At 35.5% G+C, this 22435-nt stretch overlaps 1 protein-coding gene across 2 annotated transcripts in view; it reads right to left on the bottom strand.

Annotated features, from left to right (window-relative positions):
• Nucleotides 1–4872, bottom strand: part of LOC112682007 (homeotic protein proboscipedia) — a 63600-nt gene extending 58728 nt beyond the window's left edge. The window contains exon 1 of one of the 2 annotated variants that reach the window (XM_025552439.1): nucleotides 3694–4872. In XM_025552439.1, coding sequence (XP_025408224.1) covers nucleotides 3694–4258 — 565 coding nt within the window. In that variant the 5' untranslated portion in view covers nucleotides 4259–4872. The remainder of the gene's footprint in view (nucleotides 1–3693) is intronic. The other variant, XM_025552440.1, reaches the window with a different exon arrangement.
• Between the last annotated feature and the right edge of the window lie 17563 nt (nucleotides 4873–22435).

Below are 22435 nucleotides of genomic sequence, written 5' to 3'. Positions count from 1 at the left end.
TACTACGCTACTGTGTTATAATAATAATACGACACGCCGGTTATTTTTTTACATTTGATATTCGAATAGAGCGGACAATAGAATACATGGGCTCGTACAATGTACTATTTATTCATTAGTCTTTTCTTACGTGAAAATAATGACCCCACTTTTACGCAACAAATTTTCTCACATCAACAGGCCTATCGATCATATTCCGTCTGACAGTCGTCCACGTTTCACAAACTGTGCGTACAATAAGTTCAATTTATTCAAAACCATCCGTAGTATTCGTATTACGTGGAGTGGTAAACATTATATTTTTCTTATATATCTAACCAATAAGGGCATTGTTGTCGGGTTATTTTCTTAGTAAATATTACATAACACGTGTCGGATAAAATCAATATAATTTTAATTCGACATATGAAAATATGATATATATATATATATATATTTATTGTTTTTTTACACGGCGTTTATAACACTATTGGTACATTATATTTAAAGTAAAGCGAGTTCTAATAAGATTTCATCGACGTCCAATAACTGTTGTAATGTTTTATGCAATAATAAACTAACTGCGTTCCTACAATAGTACCGTACGAGTTCAGTATGGTGAATTATAATGATTGATTGGTTACTATAGTAATTATAATTACATTTTTATAATCTGTTATTTACGTTATTGAATTGGTCTCGACGAATAAATTACAACTAAATCAGATCTTATCGTGACAAGAGAAAAACTAGTAAAGCTATATTGTTCGGTATAACGGTAATACATTTGAAATGTAATCGTGTTTTTGATTTTTAAACAAAAATACTATCATATATATTTACGCAATATTATGTAAACGTATCATTTTATGGTCAGTGAGTTTCTGAATATGTATATTAACGCCGAAATAATACACCTAATTACAAAGTATTATAATAGATATCGAAAAACTACCGGGATGTCGGTACTGATTCTGTAGGTGTTATACAGTGGCGATTCCTTGTACTTTGATATCGCTTTACGTTTTATTTGTTTGCTAGGATGTACAGTAGCTAATCATTTGCTCTGCAAAATTTTCAAATTACAACGTAAAACCGTCATTTTTAATAATGCGTATATATATATATATACGTGTGAACACAATTACACACACTTATATGTATACTTATAGTCCATCATTGATTCGCATTTAACATCAAAATGATTTACGATTCGGCGAACTTAGGGGTTGTAATCGTAATAAATATATATATATACATATAAACCCCCAAGGGTGAGGGTAACTTGGTTATTCGGTAGTCATAACAGTGTTTATTCACGCCACTTATATACGGAAATCCCGCAAACGTCGGCAATCGAATTACGTTTTGTTTTAGCCATCATCTAATCGTTTCAATTATCCTTTTTTTTCTCCTAAGGAACCTTTTTGTTAATTTCGGCCGGTCCGCCGTCCTATGAGGTACCTACCTAACTATATACACGGTCGGCGGCAGTAACGGCGGCGTCGACGACGGCAACGGACGGTGAGAAACTCACTCCGATTTATCTGGCGGTATATATAAAAACACGATTATGATAAATCGACTCGGTCAAACCCTCAACGGAATGTCAAACACAAATTGATGAGTTATTCGTCTGGGAAAAACAATACCACGCTAATAATTGGTAAGTATACGAGATGTACTTCTCGTATATAAAATATAACAATCAAAATATTACTTTGCAAAGTTTGTAAGCGCATGTTTTACCAAAGCAAACGTTTAAAAATAATACTACGCGTCCACACGAATTATGGAACTCTTACACAAAATATGCGTGTTTGTTTAAAAACAAAATTTTACTATAATAGTAGACGACTAAGTCAACATATACAATAATTATACTAATAATAACATTAACAGAAGTTTCGGAAAATATACCCGAAATGTGCTGATGTTCTTGTGTTCAAATGAAACGAATGGTCTAACATATTTTCAAAACGAATGTATAAATTAAAATTATTTCAACGTTCACGTTCCTAGGAAATGTCGTGTTTACTTGACATATTATTATTACGATCGTTAGTTGTTTATGAATGTATGACGCATTTTATGTGTAATAATATTTCGTGTAAAGTTCTAATATAAAAAAATAATAATAATAATAATTTGAGAACGGCCATTCTTTGAGGGTACAGTGTTTATGCGAAAAGTTTATACCACATAGAGTACGAGTATGTAGGATTTTATTAAAAAAAAAAACGGCGGTTTTCTCTCCCCTTTAGTGATTCAAAGACACGATATAAACGGGGTGAATTTAAATTTATAAAGTGATAAATGAAGTAACACGTGTATAAGTAGTCGTAAAAACTTTTGATGTGTTCTCAGTAAATATGTGCTTATCGACCGAATGGTCAAAATTTAACGTTTTAACGTGAGATATTAACTAAAACATAAGCAATATCCGGTTTACTTAATTTTAGTGTACATTTAATGAAATATCAGTACTGTTGCAGGATAATGTTCTGCAACAGGATTATAAATGGTTTTGAAGCGATTTCAATGCTATTAAAAAAAAATATTCTCATATAGATAAGTATAGTTGGAAACATGTTAATATATATTTACTAGAAATGAGTATTTTGTTTTAAACACCACAATATCATACAGCATAGGTATCGGTATACTTTCAAAATATTTGAGTTCGAATTTAAATAACTCGAAAATAATAGTCACTGTATATATTCAAGCCCTTTCACACAATAGAATTTAATTTTTTTTATTAAGATTTAGTAATTTGTAATAAATATTAATTAAATTCGGTATTGTATATTTGTATATTGCAGTACTATTAATTGGTAATACAGTTTTTTATGACTGTCGTTTTTTTCTAAAATATGTTTTATTAATAAAATAGAAGGATTTCAATTTTATTCCAAGTTTAATATACATTTTTTCGGCATACGCAATAAAAAAGTTATTTTGTTTATTATTTGATGTCCTTAAAAAAAAAAAAAAAAAACGAACTAACACGTTGTGACTCCTATCAACTTGATGCTCCGGGCTACAGCTCTCCTAGTCCCCCTCAATTCAGTTCTGTATACGGTTTACGTGCATAAGATAAAAGTTTTTCATTTCATATTATTATAGTGTAATGCACGTGAAAATAACACAAATAATGTGTCTCAACTCAGAACAGACTGTTTTATTTCATATTGAACAACAAAATACATAGTATTAGTCGTTGGTGACACGACGATTAGTGAAACGATATATTTTTATTATTGTGCTCTTCTACGGTACCGTAGTGCCACTCGTCAAAACAGAATGTACAACCGTATAACAACGTTTCGCGATTTATTATTTCCAAAGTTCGCGTATGCATATCAAGCACTCGCTCGTCATCGTATGTCCTACTTTTATCAAACCGAGTGTCAGAACTTGAAGCTGTGAAAAATGTCGAACACTACTACGAATTCAATACTATTTTGAACGTTTCAAGTCGCCCAATTGGTTGCATTAAAAACGTTTAAAAACAGGTACTTAATCATCGGCGTAGTTATAGGAGAACCGAGTTTGTGCGTCTTCTATTTAAGTCTAAGTATTACCTATCAAACTTTTAAAACCGTTTGCGGAGAGTATAATTACGATAAAATAAGAAATGAATATTTTTATAGAACCAAGTTTTATAGGAAATATTCGTGACTGTAATATGTATGGACAAACGACACTTACCTTGATGGTTATTCTTCCTCGTGGTCTTTTTCTCCTTCATCCAAGGATACTCTTGCTGTCCACCACCTCCACCGGCACCACCACCTCCGACGCCGCCACCACCGCCGCCCTGTTGGTCCGTTTGCATCTGATACATGGCGGCGGCAGCGGCCGCGGCCGCGGCGGCCTGATGGTGCTGCTGTTGGTGTTGCTGGTCGACGGGCGACACATTCTCGTTACCGCCACCGGCACCCATAACATGGTGCATCATGTAGTCCGGAACGGGGGTGGGCTGGTAGTCGGCCGCGTGGTGGTCCATCTGCGGCCCGGCCGCAGACACGGCAGCCATCCAAAACCCGTTGCCGTCCTGCAGCCCAGCCGCGGCCGCGGGTGAGTCCTTCATGGCCATGGCCGCGTACATGTCATCCTTGCGGTCGCCGCCGCAGTCGTCCTCGTCGTCATCGTCGTCGGCGGCCGTGGCCGCGTGCAACGCATCGGCCAACATTTGCGGGCCGCCGAACGCGCCCAACATGAGCTGCTGCTGTTTGCCGGGTCGCAGGTCAGCCTCGGCGTTTTTCAGCATCATTTTACCGAACCGTGGGCGACACGGATCTCGTTCGCCGCTGCAGACCGTACGCGGGTACGCACCGCACCGTCCCGCCGACGAATGTACTAAATATTAATCGTTCAACGGTTTTTCGCGCAACCGGTCGACACGGCCGTGTGCACTGCGACCCGACGAGACCGTAGTCGCGCGATCGAGAGTCTCCTCCGCCCGTGTACCTGTGCGGTTGTCGTACGGCGAAACGACGGCGGTGACTTTCGCGAAGGGCCGACGAAGGAAAGCGGACGGGTAGGAAGCGGGAAAAAGAGAGGAAAAGAAAAACACTTGTACGCACATACACACGCGCGGTCGACGGTTACGCGGTTTGATCGGCGGCACACTCGCGTACAACGGTGATGAGATGAACAACGACGGCGGCGTTCAGTAGTGGACCGCAACAGCAGTAGTGGTCGAACGTGGTCCGCCGACTGTCGGCCATCGGACGCGGATCCTCGTCTCGTCCCGGGTGCGCTGGCTGTGGTGGTCGTGGTCGCGCGGTCGTCTCTCGCGTCTTTCTCTTCCGGGTGCAGCGTGTGCGTGGTGGTCGCGCGGCGTGTGCACGAAGAGAGCGGATACTACGTCGAGACGATGGCGCGCGACGGACCGATTTTCATTTCCCCGCGACCCCCACCGCCGCCGTCGCGCGCAGCAATCCGCGTGGCCGTACGCGGTGCGCCTGCGCCACGACGGGGCCGCCTTTTCACCACCGCCGCCGCCGCCGCCGCCGCTGTCAGTCACCGCCACCACTGCCGCCGCCGCCGCCGCACGGCAGCCGCAGCCGATGATTTTTCCCGCGCACCACCTGTCAATCATTACACACGTACATACACGCTCGCTTTTTACTCTGCACACGAACGCACACACGCTTACCGTGCCGCACGTTATCTTTCGTCGTCGTGTCAACCCCTGCTGCTCAGACGCGCGTTCCCGCCCGTACGGTCCGTCCCCCTCCCCGACAACTCGGTCGTATTACATTTTTATCCGCATATGTATTTTTCGACGTGTACGTACGACGTAGGATTTGATATAATTCCGGATGTGATGCAAAGTGAAGTTACAGTATGATATTATTGGACCGTCGACCAACAATGTACAGCAAAAGCTTTGCTCGCTGACTGTTTCGTTATTTTCAAAAAAAAAAAAAAAAAAAAAAACATATACCTACGTTCGAGTAGGTACCTATTATAAGTATTATAATATAATACTTATTGTAACATAATATAATTATTCGCAATCGAACCGAAATTCTATGACGTTTTGCCCGTCTACGATTAGCCGACTTGTCCATGAATCTTAAACGCGGAATTTTGACACGAATGCGCTCGAATATCTAAGGATGAAGAAGCAAGAGGCTCGAGTGGTTTTGGAATACTTTTTATTCTAATGAACAACTTTTCGGAACTATGATACAAGTGGGAACGCAGTAAACTAACCTTTAATTTTAGCTTGCCATTGAAATGTTTAATTCTGATTTAAGATAGCTTTATGAAATCCACAAATACATAAATTGATTCATTGTTTTATTATCTCGGCGAATTATTATTTTGATAGGTAGTCAATTTCATAAGGTTGAGTTGATAATAATTTAAAAATAATTGTTTGATTTGCATCGTCTTACGTGTTGAATTAAAAAGTATAGTATTTTTATACTTTCTATGAAAGTGTCCGTTGAATTTATTTGCATGGTATAACGGAATGATGGATATAATAAGACTTCACGAATAAAACTTTAAATAATCTTACAAACAGAAGACAGTTTTTGAATTCTCAATAAGAGTTACGTAACTTCCGCTTTTCCCAAATCGAATATTGCGTGCACAAACTTATTAATTTTCAGTGACAATTTCGCTAGGCTCAATCTCCGTGGACTTAATGATAGTCTGTTTTGAACAAATTTACTTTTATCTAGTACAATAGATAGGTGTAAATAATAATTTGGGACAGGAGTACAGAATAGTAGGGTGAATCAAGTACAATTTCTATTTCAGACAGGTACCGAGTATCAAAGTATTTTGAAAATTCCATTGAACCTACTCATTATTTGGTACTTATAAAATACAGGTGTATTATATCTTGATCGTACATATATAAGTACAACTATTCGTAGTTAGGAGCTCAGCTTTATAGAGTCCCAATCATGATATCGGAAGCGAACAAATCATCTTAAATAATTATATATATTATTTATACCATTCTACCAACCCTTAATTAAATTTTTTATTATGTGTTTCATTTTAAAGTATCATACAAACACGTACGAAAATAATTTTAAATAGACTTTAAAAAAAAAATTGAAAGAACTAAGCACTCAAAGCCCTTCTTTTGTAACGCCTATAAATATTTATATGAGAAACGAACAAGTATTCATATTATTATATTCGACATCTGCATAGCGGCACGGAACATTATAATTGCGTTGTTTCCTAAATTATATGACATATATGTATGGTGCGTAGGCGAGGGAGGTAAATAATGTAACCTGTATATGAAGTATACATTTAAATGTATTAACAAAACCATTATTTATTTCTTAAACAAATGTTATAAATAAACTATTCATTCGGTAATTTAAAAATTATTTAGAAGACAATTTATAAAATAATTTAATTGTACCTATTTTCATTCGAATCGATTTTTAAAATTCAAATAAAATTTAAACTTATTAAAATTATAAAAAATATTGGTCAATTCATAGTTGAAGAAAACCATTACCTGCCATAATCACTAACAAGTAACGAAATCAATTAAGACGTTAATATAATTAACGAAAGTGTTTATTTTAACTCTTTGTCAGTGTGAAATCATAATTAAAAATTTGAATTTTTCCGTGTATAAAATAACGTGTAATTTTCATACCGTATCGCTTTATTTTAGACAAATTAAAATTCAGTTTAAATTATCAAATATTTTTTAACAAAATTCTGTTAGAACATTATTTCACTGTGATAGCTTGTATTCGTAAAAATATTCTATAATATAAAAATAATATTTTTAGTCCAGCACGGTGCATGATTTATATATTATTTACGAGAAAATTAATATTCGTAAAAATTTAAATTATTTTCCGTTTGCAGTCGCGGACAAATAAGTTTTCATTACATACCTTTACGGTTTATACTGTAAATACCTCGTGCTACCTATAACATACGGTTACAGTTATAACTGTAGTTCATTCTATATCACGTTAAACGGAAATTGTTATTATTTACCATGGAAAGTAATCGACGAACTTTCTATGGACCTGTACGTTGTACGTACGTATATTTTATTACCTAGTTAATTACAGAATTGTTTTCGCATAATCAAGTGATTATAAATACTGTAACGTATAATGTGACGTAAACTGGGTGGTGCAAATGTAAGTTTTTACACCACCAGAAAATCATTAAAATTGGTATAACTATAATATTATCTTCAAGAACCAAGGAAACCAGCATACTAAAAAAAAAAAAATATTTGATTGTTATTTTACTAATATTATAATAATAAATGTTTTACTGCTAAAAAAATTCAAAATGTATTTATTATTCAAAGAAATATATAGTTTATTGGGAAGGATTTTACTTAGAAAGTTGGAAAATTGGTGTGTTGGAATTCCATATAATTTAAATTATATGTTGATAAAATATGCCTTTGCACCACCAAGTGGCACACGGTAGCGGTTTTAATAAAAATATTATTTCGTGATTATTTTACACACGTTAAAAATATTTTACTTCACGGAATGCATATGTGTAACGCGTACTAACGAAACGCTGTATATTTTTTTTTACGAAAATCTACACGTGCACGGTATTGGGACGATGCGAAAACCGTTTTGAAAATTTGACCCCGTTGACGAAGTTGGTTCATAATAAAATGACACCTATACGCGTGTATTGTGATTACGTAGCGTTTCTGGACTCGACGGAAATTCAAAACTCGAGTACAACAAAACAGTTACTCCACGAGATCGACGGATGTACGGGAAAATGGCACTTTGTTCCGAATCCCGTGACGTTACGATGTACGCCTCGGACGTGTCTCGGACACTCAGACACTCGGAGTATGAAAAACGACGGTGAGGACAGGAGTGGCTGGGAGTGTAAGGACGAAGGACGGCGGTCGGAAACTAATATTCTGCCTCGCGTCGACGACGACGATTGTAATCATGATAATGAGGCAAATCGGTTGTCGTTGTTCGTTTGTTTTTCGTATTTTTCTATGCTCTCAGCCGCTGACCCTTTACAATACGAAGAGAAAAAAAAAATGATAAAGAAATATAAAAAAAAAAAAACCGACACAGTGGTCGGGGGCAACGAACACGCACAGGTGACGCGTGTGCGTGCGGGCGCGTTTGTGTGTGTATAAGAGTGTGTGCGTGGGAGCGTATGTGCGTGCGTGGGCCGGTGGGAGGAGGGCCGCGCGGGGTCGGACCGACCAGCCAATCGGCGACACACGGTCCGACTGCAAACCACTCCTCCGCCGCGTCGTTCGTCCGTTTCGGTTCCGATTGCGCGTTCCTATGGAGCACAGACCGCCGCTACCGCCGCCGCCGCCGCAGAGAGCGCGTTGTAACGGTCGGTTACGGTTCTCGCGAACTCGCTCGTGCTGCAAAGGATCCGAGTACGCGGCACCGTCGTAAAACCGTAACGATTACGATACAGTAAAACCTGTGTAATATGGAAACGGTTGGGACCGGATATTTTTTCCATTTTTTAGACAGGTTTTCGTTTAGTCTAAAACATTTATTTGTGGACGTCATATTGAATACACACGGCTATACGCAGTCCGCGTCATAACACTACTACCACACTTATCGATAAAATAAATTTATTGCAACCAAATAATTTATACAATTGAAATGGATTATATTCATTGACTGATCATTTTAAAATACGTGTACATATTTCCATGATGTACAGGTACACGACAAAATATCGTTTCCCTTTGCCACGTTAAACAGGTTCCATCTTATTCAGGGAACGATGTATTTAAAAATACATTAGGTTCGCCGGGACTGTAACATTTTTCCATAAAAGTTAGGTTTCCACGCTATTCAGGTTAGGTTATTCCATATTACACGGGTTTTACTGTATTTAAATCGTTACGACTGCCGAACCGTTGTTATCCGTGTGCACATCCTCGCGGGTACCGTAAGCTGTGCGTGTGATGAGGGGAGGGGGCCCTTGAAATCTTAACAGTTATATACTCGAGTTTTTGTTCAATAACAATATGGCAAATGAATTTGTGTTGTAATGTCAGACGTGTTATAACTCGTATAACTTAGCACTAATAAAATTCCTTAGATTCTAAAACATTTCTTTTTACAGTATATATAGCACTTACATATACACTGTTTACCCTCCGAGTCCCTACACATTAAAGAACAAATTAATTATGACTTTTCGTATTTTGTTTCATTAAAAAAATATTCCCAATTTTATTCAAATTTAGCAAATAGTACCTTTAAGTGCTTATGTATATACGCAATATATTAAAACATGCATAATTTCACTTATAAAATTATATACATTAACACTCGTATCCAATTAAACGCATAATTATAAAGGTTTTTGTCATAAATATATTAATACATTGACTACACATTATAGATAGGACAACGTATGAAATACAATTTCATATTAAATGTTAATCACCGAAAAACAACGCAGAATTCCGTGAACCAACCTAAATAAAGACACGTGTATAGAAATTATTGTAGTAGGTCTATGATATGAAAAATCCCTCGATGTATTATGATATAGTAATCGTATATCTACCCTACGGCCCACGTGCGCATTGCGTACACCTTCGATTTACAGAATAAATTATGTATTTATATTTTATATTGTAAATAAATATTACGTCACGAAAGCATGTTACATTTATTGTTAGACAATTACCCCAGACAATTTCATAATAGTGCATAATGTATAAATAATATTATATGTCAAAATATTTTTTATTCCTTTCCATTTGAATTATAAAAAAATATCAGATATAATAATGCACATTAATTTAAGACTATGTATTATGATCACGCGAGACGCAAAAAATAATCAAATAATTGATACAAGCATTTGCTAAGTATAGTTAACAAATATGTATTTATGTAACAAAAAACGTACTGCAATTATAATAATGGAAATGTAAACCATCATATTTACTAGGTTCAAATTTTTAATTATCACCCGGAGAAAAAATAATTTGAACTAAATTAAAGTTTTTGGTGAAAGTCGATTATCTAAAATATAATTTTAATCCAAATTATAAACGTTTCACTATTATACTCGACTGGTATCAATTATTAATTATTTCTTAAAGTTATATTAACAATCATCAAAACCATGTAAAAATATTAAGTGTCATTGAACATTTAAATTTATTTTAATATAACTTTAAATGTTTACGATACTATAAACATAATGTTTTAAATTCCTACATAAATATGCCGATCTATATAAATAATAAATTTTTGATTTTTGCAGATCTACAAATTATACATATTTACTTATACAGAATGAGTACATAACACAGGTGTATATAAGAGTTATCCTATAAATACGTAATGATAAATATTATTAATTAATATTAATATTAAATGAATATAATTCAATATTAAATTGAATTTTTTTTTTTTTTTTAGATTTATATATAGACAATATACAATCTGAGATAATAGTGACAATAAGCATATGAGTGTATAGGGCAAAATAGAAGAATACGAACGCTTGAGAAGGGTAGCTAGAAGTAACAGTCAGACTTGATGAAAATTTGTTACCATTTTATTTTACACCCACATACTTATAATTATTTTGAAATATGTACGAAATGTGTTAGCGAAACACGTACAAGTCAACGTGTATGAAATTACACGCGGCTCCGTTGTGTGCGAAAATGTGTATGCGGAATAAGTAAGAATGTATAGGCCGTCTAACACCTTGTTGTACCAATATACACGAACCAGTAATCGATTGTTTCCTGAAGTCGGGAAAACTGGACTAATATGGTTGTATTAAATATAAATGCGATTTTTTGTTAGCTCTGTAATGATCGAGAGGATTTACGAGATCTATACTTTTGCACACATTAAACGGGTTCGGTATGGTTTTCTCGCAACGCGTTTGCACGCACTTCTATTTCATACGGTTTATAAAATTAGAAAAATCTAAATAAAGAAAAATGACGATATGCAGTGGCACACGAGAAGTACAATAAATGAAAGTCAATACAGAATGCCGTCAAACATTTAGCGCGTAACGGATATGATTCGAAACGGAAAAAAATATCGGATACGTGTATATTATATATGAATTATAAACAGACATCGCAACGACTGAATGTGTCTGCCGTACGCGTATCACGCGTGAACATTCTTCCGTCTAAGAGCGTACCGAAACAGTATATAATATGTTAGATAGAAAACGAGCATTGGGGTTGAGAAAGTCAAAAAACCATTAGCCACTTTAACACGATGATTTATACTCGACCGTTTTAACCCTTTTTTTTTTTTTTGTGTGTGTGTTGCTCCGAATCGTCCGTTAATCGACTTCGAAATGCAAATAACGAAGAATATCGCGGCTCATGACTATTCGTTTGTGCGATGTTATAAAAGCAAAACGGTACTTATTAGCACATTACGCACGTACGCAACACGTTCTTGTTCGTATACGGCCACCGTGTACGTCCAATTGTAATGGCATGCAGCAGTCATCCACGATGCCGGAGTTCCGTTCGAAAATCGCGAGACCGTTTAGGTTCGCGCGCGTACACAATAACGTTATGAATTACGACGGTGTGCACGGGCGAAAGAGGGATGCCCGCGAGGCAATGAGAGGGAAAAAAAAAAAAATCGGACCCTCTGTCGAGGCTGTCGGCTATTACAAGCCCATAAATCCACCGCTCGGCGTGCACACAGACGGTTCGAGTCCCCGTGTACACGGCACTACCGCGCGTTCGGCTTCGGATAACACTGCGAGCGCGCGCACGATAATACAAACGCGTACGCGTCAGAATTATTATAACTGTGCGAAATCTCCCGAGAACACACACGCACACATCGCATCACATAAAATACATCGTTCGCACATTGTACACGCGCCGTAGACCTTTCCGCGCGTAACTTGTTGATCGTCGCCGTGTGCGCGTCGTGTTGTTGTTGCGCACGCGAAGAGAGTTCTCGTAAAGCGGTCGTCCGACGATTACTGTTCCGGTCGATTCTTGTCCCGTCGTATTCGAACGCTAACGTTTTAGATGGACACCGGCAGTAAAATTATACGCCGTGAACAAGTGACTGTTACAAGTGTGTGTACGATGACAAACAACAACGGTAACGGTCAAACGTTAACGGAAACGGTTTATTATTGCTATATTTTTACAATTTGTTTTATACGTCGTATGTGGGTCCCTGAAAGACGCGGTTTTAAATTTCGACATCGCGACGACGCATCATGTAGTTCGAAAGTCGGGCACACGCGCAAGATAGGTCGATCAGATGATTGTCTCGAAAATAAATCAGGTCGTTTGAACTCGATGATTATTTTTTAGAATAATCTGAGTAGTAGAAAAAAACCCGTAATAAATATACAGCTCAAATGCTGTATCTATTAGGGTGTTAATATGATACATACTTCCGAATATATTTATTACAGAAGTTCTGAACAGTTTCCAGTATGATATTTTTGTAGTTTTTGAGCCAAAGGAAACAAAAAAATAAAAAAATCTATGGTTTTTACATAAGTATATTACTTAGAGACCCTCTTATTTTTTCTGACAAAACTAAAAATGATATTCTATTAATTACTTATATAACTATGTTTGAACTCTGTATGTACACGATTTCCTAATTAAATATCGATAATTCCAAGTCCAAAAACGTGGTGAAAATATTTTAAATTTTTATAAATTTTATATTATGAAATTAATTCAATATGCAAAGTATCTCACGAGGATTTTTATCAAAAATATCTACTCATCGAGTTTTGAGCTGTCGAGATTTCGCACTGCAATAGAGAGTGTGACATTTAATAGCTTTTCAACTAAATATGTATTTCAATATTTATTTTTAATGCATCAAATTCCACCTAGTGGCAGCATATAGTTATAATGATAATACAACAATATGCTGAGTTTATTTAGTTGAAATTGCAATTAAATTGTACACTTCATACATGTGATAATAAATTATATTATATTATAACGATATTATTATCGCTGATGCGACTACCACAAATCAAAACTATGTATTACAGTGTGTACGTATGTCATTACCTATATGATGTACAATCACATGTATACTGTACATATATTTATACGCATAAATACAATGTACGTACCTATAATCTTGTAACTCAGAGCGCTATTAGGGTCGCATAATATCATTATGACAAATGCGGAATTAATTTTGCTACAAGGGTGTATGCCCGATGTAAACATAATGACTAAATCACTCAAATTTAATTAAACCCATATACCAATCATCCCAATTCAAAGGGTCAGCATCATTTTTAATAGACCACTTTCATACTAGTTACGTAAAATCATAAATGTATCATAACTTTAACTTGTGTAAATGATTAAATAAAATATTTGCAACTTCAGTTTATAAACTACTATTGTATTTTATAATTTCGCCTTTAGCACAGACTTTTTTTTACATTTGAAGTAGTTTCTTATGATTATTATTAATAGGGAAAACAGATTAAAACAAAACCGGTAAATTGTGTGCAAACAATGCTAATAAAAATATTAAACATATCATGCCTATAGAAATCTTAATAGATATACAGTGTACATGAATTATTAAGATTTCTAAAAAATATTAAATATGTATATATTATATATTTCTAAACAATTCTTATGCAATAAGAGTATATTATATAAGAGTAGATTATATAAGACTATACACTTATTGTATAAGAATTTCTTAATAGAAAAAATTGTTTAATATTTTTTAGGTTAAACAGATTTGCCTCACGTGTCAATTGTTTTATAAGTTAGGGGGATCATCGCACTCAGTTTTGTTTTATGAATATTATTATTATAATTTTTTTTTCACTTACACAAAAGTCTGAGGTATTGTCTATAAGCCGGTGTAGAAACCGTCTGATGGTCCCTTTTCAGTGGGTGGTCTCGGCACATAAATTTAATTGCACATCACCGTCGGTTGAGGTCATAATAAACGTCACTTCCGGTTTTTTTTCCTTCTTTATGCTCTTCCCCTACTATGTCTGATAAAAAAGAAAGGGGGCCACGCCTATGCAAAAGAGATGGTTCGGATATATTCAAACCTAGGAAGCTCAACTTCCTGTTTCCATACCCCTCGGTCGGACGATAACTTTAAATACCTATATATCCTTCCTCCTCCTAATAATAATTTATAATATTTTTGTTTTATATTCCCTGGGTATATATTTTTCCATACAACGGGTAAAAAGTTGTTGTATACTCTTAAACTTTATGAAAGTTTTACCTTCAATCTGCTATGGCTGCCTAGTGTATTCGCATACTCGTACATACATATAGGATATGTGCATCCGTAAAATTTGAATTTTTCATCTTTCGATGTCAGAACTATTGAATAAACTGTAATAATTGAATATAATTATAATATACTACTTATACAAATAACCCTATATGAATACATTTCATTGTTACTTATTTCTGTTAAATAATATGTATTTATATAAATTGAAGGAATTATTATATTTATTGGTAATTTCATGGAGTTTGTATAAAAGCAAATCAAAAAACAAAAATTGCATTTCACTATTAAGTGAACATAATTGAACAAAAATAACAATATACTATTGAACAACTATTGAACAAATACTATTGAAGTATTACAAGTTTTTTTCGAACAAATTTAACGTGAGAATAATTCTTACGGTTTGCATTATATTGTATGATATTTTATTAGGTATACTGTGTTCATTCATTTAGTGAATAAATTCTAAAAACACGACTATATCATGCGTGGTGGATATCATCGTAAATGCAATTAAATAATACATACAATTAATAGTACCTATATACCAATGGCGGATCTAGGATTTTATCATTGGAGGGGAGGATATAAAATATTTTCGTACATAATATGTATAGGTATTATAAGTTTTATTCTACTAGATTTACAAAACAAAATTTAATTTTCTTGATGGCTATGCAATTACTCTATAGCTGTATCCCAGGTCATGATATAAGTACGAGGTGTATATCTATAATCTGATATGAAGTTAGATAATAATGTATACTAGTGTATCCTTCTTAGTTACGAAATAATGAAAACGAAATAATAAAAAAATAGTTTTTATTTAAATTGTGCATGCAAAAATTGAATTGGTGGCAAAAAAATGTTTTATAACTCTCGGCCCATGGGGGGGGGGAATCTATCCTCCATATCTACCCCTGTAGATCCGCCATTGACCTATACTATATTCGATATCGTACACTGGAACACCTTTTAGCATGATATATGAATCAAACATGTTAGTTATCATTTTAAATTCATTATCATAGATCGCGGTTGATCTGTGACAAAAACCAAAGGTCGGTGTGTACCGTTAAGCGCTTTGAAATGTTGAGAAAAAAAAATTTTAAATCTTTATTGAAATTTTTAAAACCATAATATTGTGTACCGAAACAGTCTCTCATCGCGGCGGGAAAATCGATACACAGTCCGCGGCATGATTCGGGACGAAGGCGACAATAACAACAACGCATAAAAGGGTTAAGTTATAAAGTGCAGGCTGCAGACCCAATAAATTTCGTCGGACCTCGGGTGGCGGCGGCGGTCTTCGGACAATTACGCGGTGGCCTGCAAATGTACGCAAACGACAACTGTGTGCGGCATATACCGGCCGACAACTGCCCCGTGCAAGTGCTAGCGTAATATAATACAGTACTACACATACGCACGTGTATACGAACACATACACAAACCGATATGCAAATTATACTCTCTCTCGCACACGCACTCGGACTACGACGCGTATACCCTAAGAAAAACGGGGCCGCAGCGTGTCCTACAAATGTCCCCGAAACGCTGTGGTCGGCAACCGCGCCGCGTCCGAGTCCCCCCATTAAGTTCGCGCAACAAACTTTTCCGCGGTTGCCGCCACCGCCGCCGTATTTTCCTTTTTCGGATATTATTTATGCCGGGCAACACATGTTCGATATTTTTAATCCTTTTACCGCGCGACCGTAACCATCCACTTACGTATGTATGTATATATCGTTTATGCATATACCGTATACATTAAGTATATGTATATGTATGTTGAACGAATACGGCGAGGGGTGCACAATTTGCAGGGGTCGTGTGTGTAAGTTTCGCGTAATTTCTCAAATAAATTTATCGGCTTGCCCTCGGTTTTATACAGTTTATACTCGCTGCAACAAAATTTTTTGCGGGCGAAGGTACATGACTATCACAAAAAACAAGAAAAACCAACACATAAATCATCGGTTCCTAGGTGATAAATAATTTTGATGAAGATTAATTTTATTAATATCATAATAGATAATGATAAAATGTTATGGTTCATGAGGACCATACCATTCATAACCATAAATTGAATAAATCGTAAGTCGTTCGTCGAGTATCGTTCATCGTCCGTCGCCCATCAGTAAAAACGCGCACAATAAAAACCCTAAGCTAACCTATACTATATTATATATTCCGGTTTCAAATATTACTACTTGAATATCTTGTCGTAATACTTGAATGCTCCCTTATGTATAGGATTCATAATTTCTTTAATTTAATTAAAATTTATAAAATATATAATATTTAAATATTTGAATGGCAAATATTACAATTTTAGCTTTAAAGGTAAGTCATCCAAACATAGTAAGACATACGATCAGCGAAAAATACTACGCAGTGCTATCGGAACAGACCGAATCCATCAGGCGACCGGGAAAAAATATCAAAACGTAAAACCAACGATTTTCAGATGGACCAAATTGGAGCACTTCTGATTCTAGTTCAAACACAAACGGTAGAACGGAATACGAAAAATATTTTTCATCGATTTCGTCGAAGCGCACGGATTATAAAAATTAGATTTAGAATTATTAAGGTCATTAGATAAATTAATTAGATATTGTATAATTGATTTAATTTTAAATAAATATTAATGTTTTCATACAATTATTTTATACATCTATAAATTATAAAGTGTACTGAGTATTTAAGTTTATGACATATAAAATAGAAATTGTCCAAAACAAAATTGCAAGGAGTCAAAGAAATATTGAGAAAATGTCTAACTTATCCAATTCAATGTATAAGTTATTAATAGGCTATCGAACAAAACGGCCGTTAAAAAAGAAGAGTTTTTGTACAATCCAACAATTATTTTAGATAACTTACTTTTTTTGAAAACTATTTAGGTAAGATATTTATTCAATCACCCTATATAATATTATAATATTATTTTAGTTTCTAAATACTTTCTCATTAGTTTACATTGGTACATGGCATGATTAATGGATCTATTATTTTGAACTAGACTAACAAAACTATTAGTTAAAATTGCATACTGACGTGTACATCTTTTTTTAATTTAAATATTTTATCAGTATTGCATTTTAGTGTTTTTTGGAAAAATTATAATTTTTTTTTCTCACTCAAATTTCAACGGATAAATTATATCCGCGGATCGCCTCTATATTTTCTTGTTCAGATTCCTGAACGATTATTTATACATATTGAACGCGATTTAGTAATTAGGTAAATTAATAAATGTTACTAGCGATTATCTGATATGCCCGCTACAAGATCAATCACGTAAGAAGTGTTATAGGTATAATTTCTATAGGTTAAAGTTAAAAATCAGCTCATACATCAATGTTACTATATAATATTATACCTACCCACCAAGCCTTTAATACTATTTATTATATACATGCAATCGCTAGTAAATTTAAAATATATTTAGATGTCTGTTTAATGGACACATAAATATAGGTATATATAATTGATCACATACCTAAGTCACTTCTTATAGAACATAAATATAGCTCTACAAAAATTAATTTTTAAATCATTTAGTCATGATAAATCAATCTACCTATTTTGCTATTTAATCATTGAATTCAACTATATTAATAATATTTTTATTACCAAATAATATATATTTCTAAGATATTTGACTTAAGATTGAATTTTTAACCAACTTAATTTTAATGGATTACGAGTATTTATATATATATATATATATATTAAGTAATATCAATAACAATAAATCCAGGACACAGAAAGAATAAGTTATATTAAAAAAAACTGTATATTCATGTTATAATAGGAAAAAAGATTAGAATACAAGAAAACAATTTTACAATAATCATATTACCAGTACTGTTAAATAGCATGTAAGCAATTAATATTTTTAATTAGATTAATTGAATTAGTAAAAGATAAAGGACACATGAAAAAAATATCTTCTGAGGCCGTCGTGTGACTCGACCAGGGCCGTCCCGAAGGGGAGTATTGGAGGGAGTCTCACCTCCCCCCCCAACGAAAACACCAGCCGGCAGTCGGACTTAATTCATTATAGCCTAGAAGGACCTAATTTTACTTACGGAAAACAAATAATACATATTTCATAATACAATGTATACACGAACAAAATTTATATAACTGCTTATTATAAAATATAAAATATTATTATATATATATAATGAAACTGTCAACTTTAAGAACGTGCGACACTGACACATATATACAAGTTAAAAAGTAAAATACGACATATAGCAATTATACTACATACATTGAGTAAAATAATTGTAGTCGGAATTTTTCACATTATTATACCCCTCCCCCTTTGATTTTCATCTTCAGGACGGCCCTGGACTCGACCATTACGAAAAACATATACGTTATTCCAAATGTTACCGTAATTTAAGTTGTGTGTCTGTGTCTATACGTACTGTTTTACAAAACTGCAATATACTGCATAATACTTAAACATGATAAGTATAATTTGAATATCATAAATTATAAGTAAATTAAATAATATATATATAAATATTGATTATTTATGACATTTAAGTAGAATTGGGATCTTAATGCTCTGAAAAAAAATCGATATATAAATTAAAATAAAAAATTATTTTAAATTAGAAAATAAGCTGTACGACTCTTTTGTTATTGATAATTTAGAGCGACTTGTACTATTGATGATTCGATAACTCCGTCTACCAAACTTCAAATATCCATAAGTAATATGCATAAAAATGACCATAGTGGTACAATACCAATATATATAAATGAACATAACTAAATGGTACAAGTTGTTAGTGTTCCTTATGGAAGTACGCATTGTTAAAAGTTCGTGGTAATTACCGAACAGAAAGCAACAGCATAATTCGACGATCACTCGACGACGTCAGTTTTTAGTGAGTTACATACGGGTATCGTATTAGAGCAATAAAAATCAATTTTAGAAACGTAACACGCGTTTTATTACGTACATAACGTCAAGCGAGGTGAGCACGACGATTTCGTCCTGCGTAATACGCCGACTAAATCCTAATTGCGTCGTTATGTCTGCAGTAAACAGCGCACCGAAGTCGTCTCGGAAAGGCATTTGAGCGAAACGGCGAAGTCGTCAAAAAAACCCATAAAAACGATTTTTATACACAATAATAATAATAATAAAACTTCGTACCCGCCAAAGTTAAATGTCTTATCGTGCTTGTACGTTACTGCACGATGACCGTTGACCGTGTAATGTGGTTCATGCGAGGCGATATGATATTTTTCAAACGTCCAATGCACTTATTTAACCAGTTAATTACGCGTTTACGGAAGAACCGTGTACGCAACACTCTCGGGGCACACGAACCGTGGTAATATTTATTTGTCGATTGGTATTTATTCTCACCGACAGCGGCTTGATCCCGTCCCGTTCGTAAATATCTCGCCTAATCAAATACACGTTATCGTATCTACACTATTCGCTATGCGGTCCGTACGGTAACGTTGTTTTGGAATCGCGTTTTCACTTCGCTACTGTGCGTTAACCTACAACACAAAAATAAAAATAAAAACCGAAGAATTTCGAATGCAACCGGTAATAATCACATGGATTCGATACGCGGGCGACGCAGTACCGTTATCGGCTTTATTAGTAATGTACCTGACAATAATTATAATTAAATCAATACGATTGTATGAACAGAGTGCGAGACCGATATACGGCCTGCGAAACCCAGACACTAATTAACGGAACAGCAAATACTCGAAAGCTTTAAAATGTGGTGTTGGGGAAGGATGCTGCGAGTAAGACGGGCAGAACACCGTACCAACGAAAACATACTCGGCGAAACGAATGAACGCAGAGAGATTGGTACTGAAAACCATCAAAGCAAAACGATGGATCACCATTGGTCTCACATGGAGACACAAAAATGACCTAAAGTCTACAACACTATAGAAGGGAAAATTTGATATAAGAGAGACCCGGCACGTACGAGAAGTTCATTTGTCAAGCAAATGATCTCCGATGCTACACTGTCGAGCTACATAGAACTAAAGAGGTTAGCTGAAAACCAGAAAGTGTTAGGGGTGTCCGACCGCGAAACGAACCATAGAGTTGAACGCAAGTTGAGCTAATAACAATAGTATTCTAATAATAATAATAATAATAATATGCGTTTGATAAATGATTATTTTCCTCGTAAATGATTCTCGTCCCTTACGAATCCTAGTTTACCGTTTTATGTGCATACCGTATTACACAACGCGTGCACAATAAATTCGTCGAGGGCGCACCGTAAAAATAAAAAATAAATAATAATAAGAAAATCCCGCACCGACAGAGAATGCGAAATAATATTAACGGGCCGTAAAAAAATATAAATAAAAAATACCCGATACGTATCGGCGGCGGTTGCCGGATGGTCGAGGCAGTAAATTCATAACGATGAACTCGCGGCGCGTCGTCGAAGGCGGTTTATGATGCGCCGCCGCTCATCGCCCGCGCGCGCACGTAACAATATAATATCGCCGCGTACACGTATAAAACCGTCGCGCACCCCTAGATAAACACAATGTCCGAGTAGATCCTGGGAGGGGACGGGCTTGAGGAACGACGGCGATGTCGTGCGGGCTGTAAAAAAAAAAACATCCCAGAATTCACAAACCTATATAATAAATAACGAATTACGTACACGCGTACTACGAATACATCGATTTATGTACTTGTAGTAATAAAATGAAATAATAATAATAATAATAATAATAATCCCGACTAGCGTTGTATGTCCACACGTATTCGTGTACATAAATTTACATACGCCGTGGTTACATATTCCGATCGATTTGTTTATTTATTTTGTTTTTTTTTTTTCGGCACAACCGTGTTTTTTCGAACACACTCCAGCGTAAAACATTTTGGTTCGCAAGAGCATCACAGCGATAGTGGTTCGTTCCGATTTTCCGATTGTCCGTACGTTATCTGCAAAACATCGATTTCGAAATAAAAACTATTTTCACATACGTTTACATCATTGATTCGCATATCGCGCACCCGTCTCGATATTTATTGGAAAATACTAGTGTTCTTCTATATTTTTATTTCTTCGCGAAATTTGTTTTCATTTTTTTTTTTCACAATAGACACAAACATTTTACACGCGTATACACTGCACCGACTTTGTACACAACGTGTATGTATACACAACGCGTAGTGGAACATGATGAATGGGGATCGTTCTGACTTAATGTCGACTTTCATTGTTGCGCTAAAAATCCGACGACGTGACGCGTGTTTTAGATCATATTATGTTTGCTCGGCAAGTGGAAGCGACGGCGATAACATCGCGCCCGTCTCGTCACCACCAGCCGGCGGCGACGAACGCTCCGGCGCTGTAAGGGACTAAAAAAATCGGTTGACCGTTATACAAATTCGTACACCTCCGGTAGTTTTCGCCCCGGAACCGTAGTTGGCTCACAAAACCCGTCATGACGACCCGTCGATCCTAATCGCTTCGAGATACCTGCGCAGTGCGACTTGAAATCGACTTTCAAAAAGACCGTACACAATGCGCGTTCAATGCAAATTCAAACATCACCGTGGTAGAGTGGTGGTCTTCGCGATCGGGTTTAGGACCAGGAATAATTGGTGAATAAAGAAAAAACGACGCGGGCGAACGAGATTTTACACGGAA

The sequence above is a fragment of the Sipha flava genome, unplaced genomic scaffold (genome assembly GCF_003268045.1).
Source record: "Sipha flava isolate LNK unplaced genomic scaffold, YSA_version1 1_pilon_pilon, whole genome shotgun sequence".
Taxonomy (NCBI): domain Eukaryota; kingdom Metazoa; phylum Arthropoda; class Insecta; order Hemiptera; family Aphididae; genus Sipha; species Sipha flava.
Note: the sequence above shows the minus strand (reverse complement) of the source record. Positions and strands in the feature narration are given on the sequence as shown.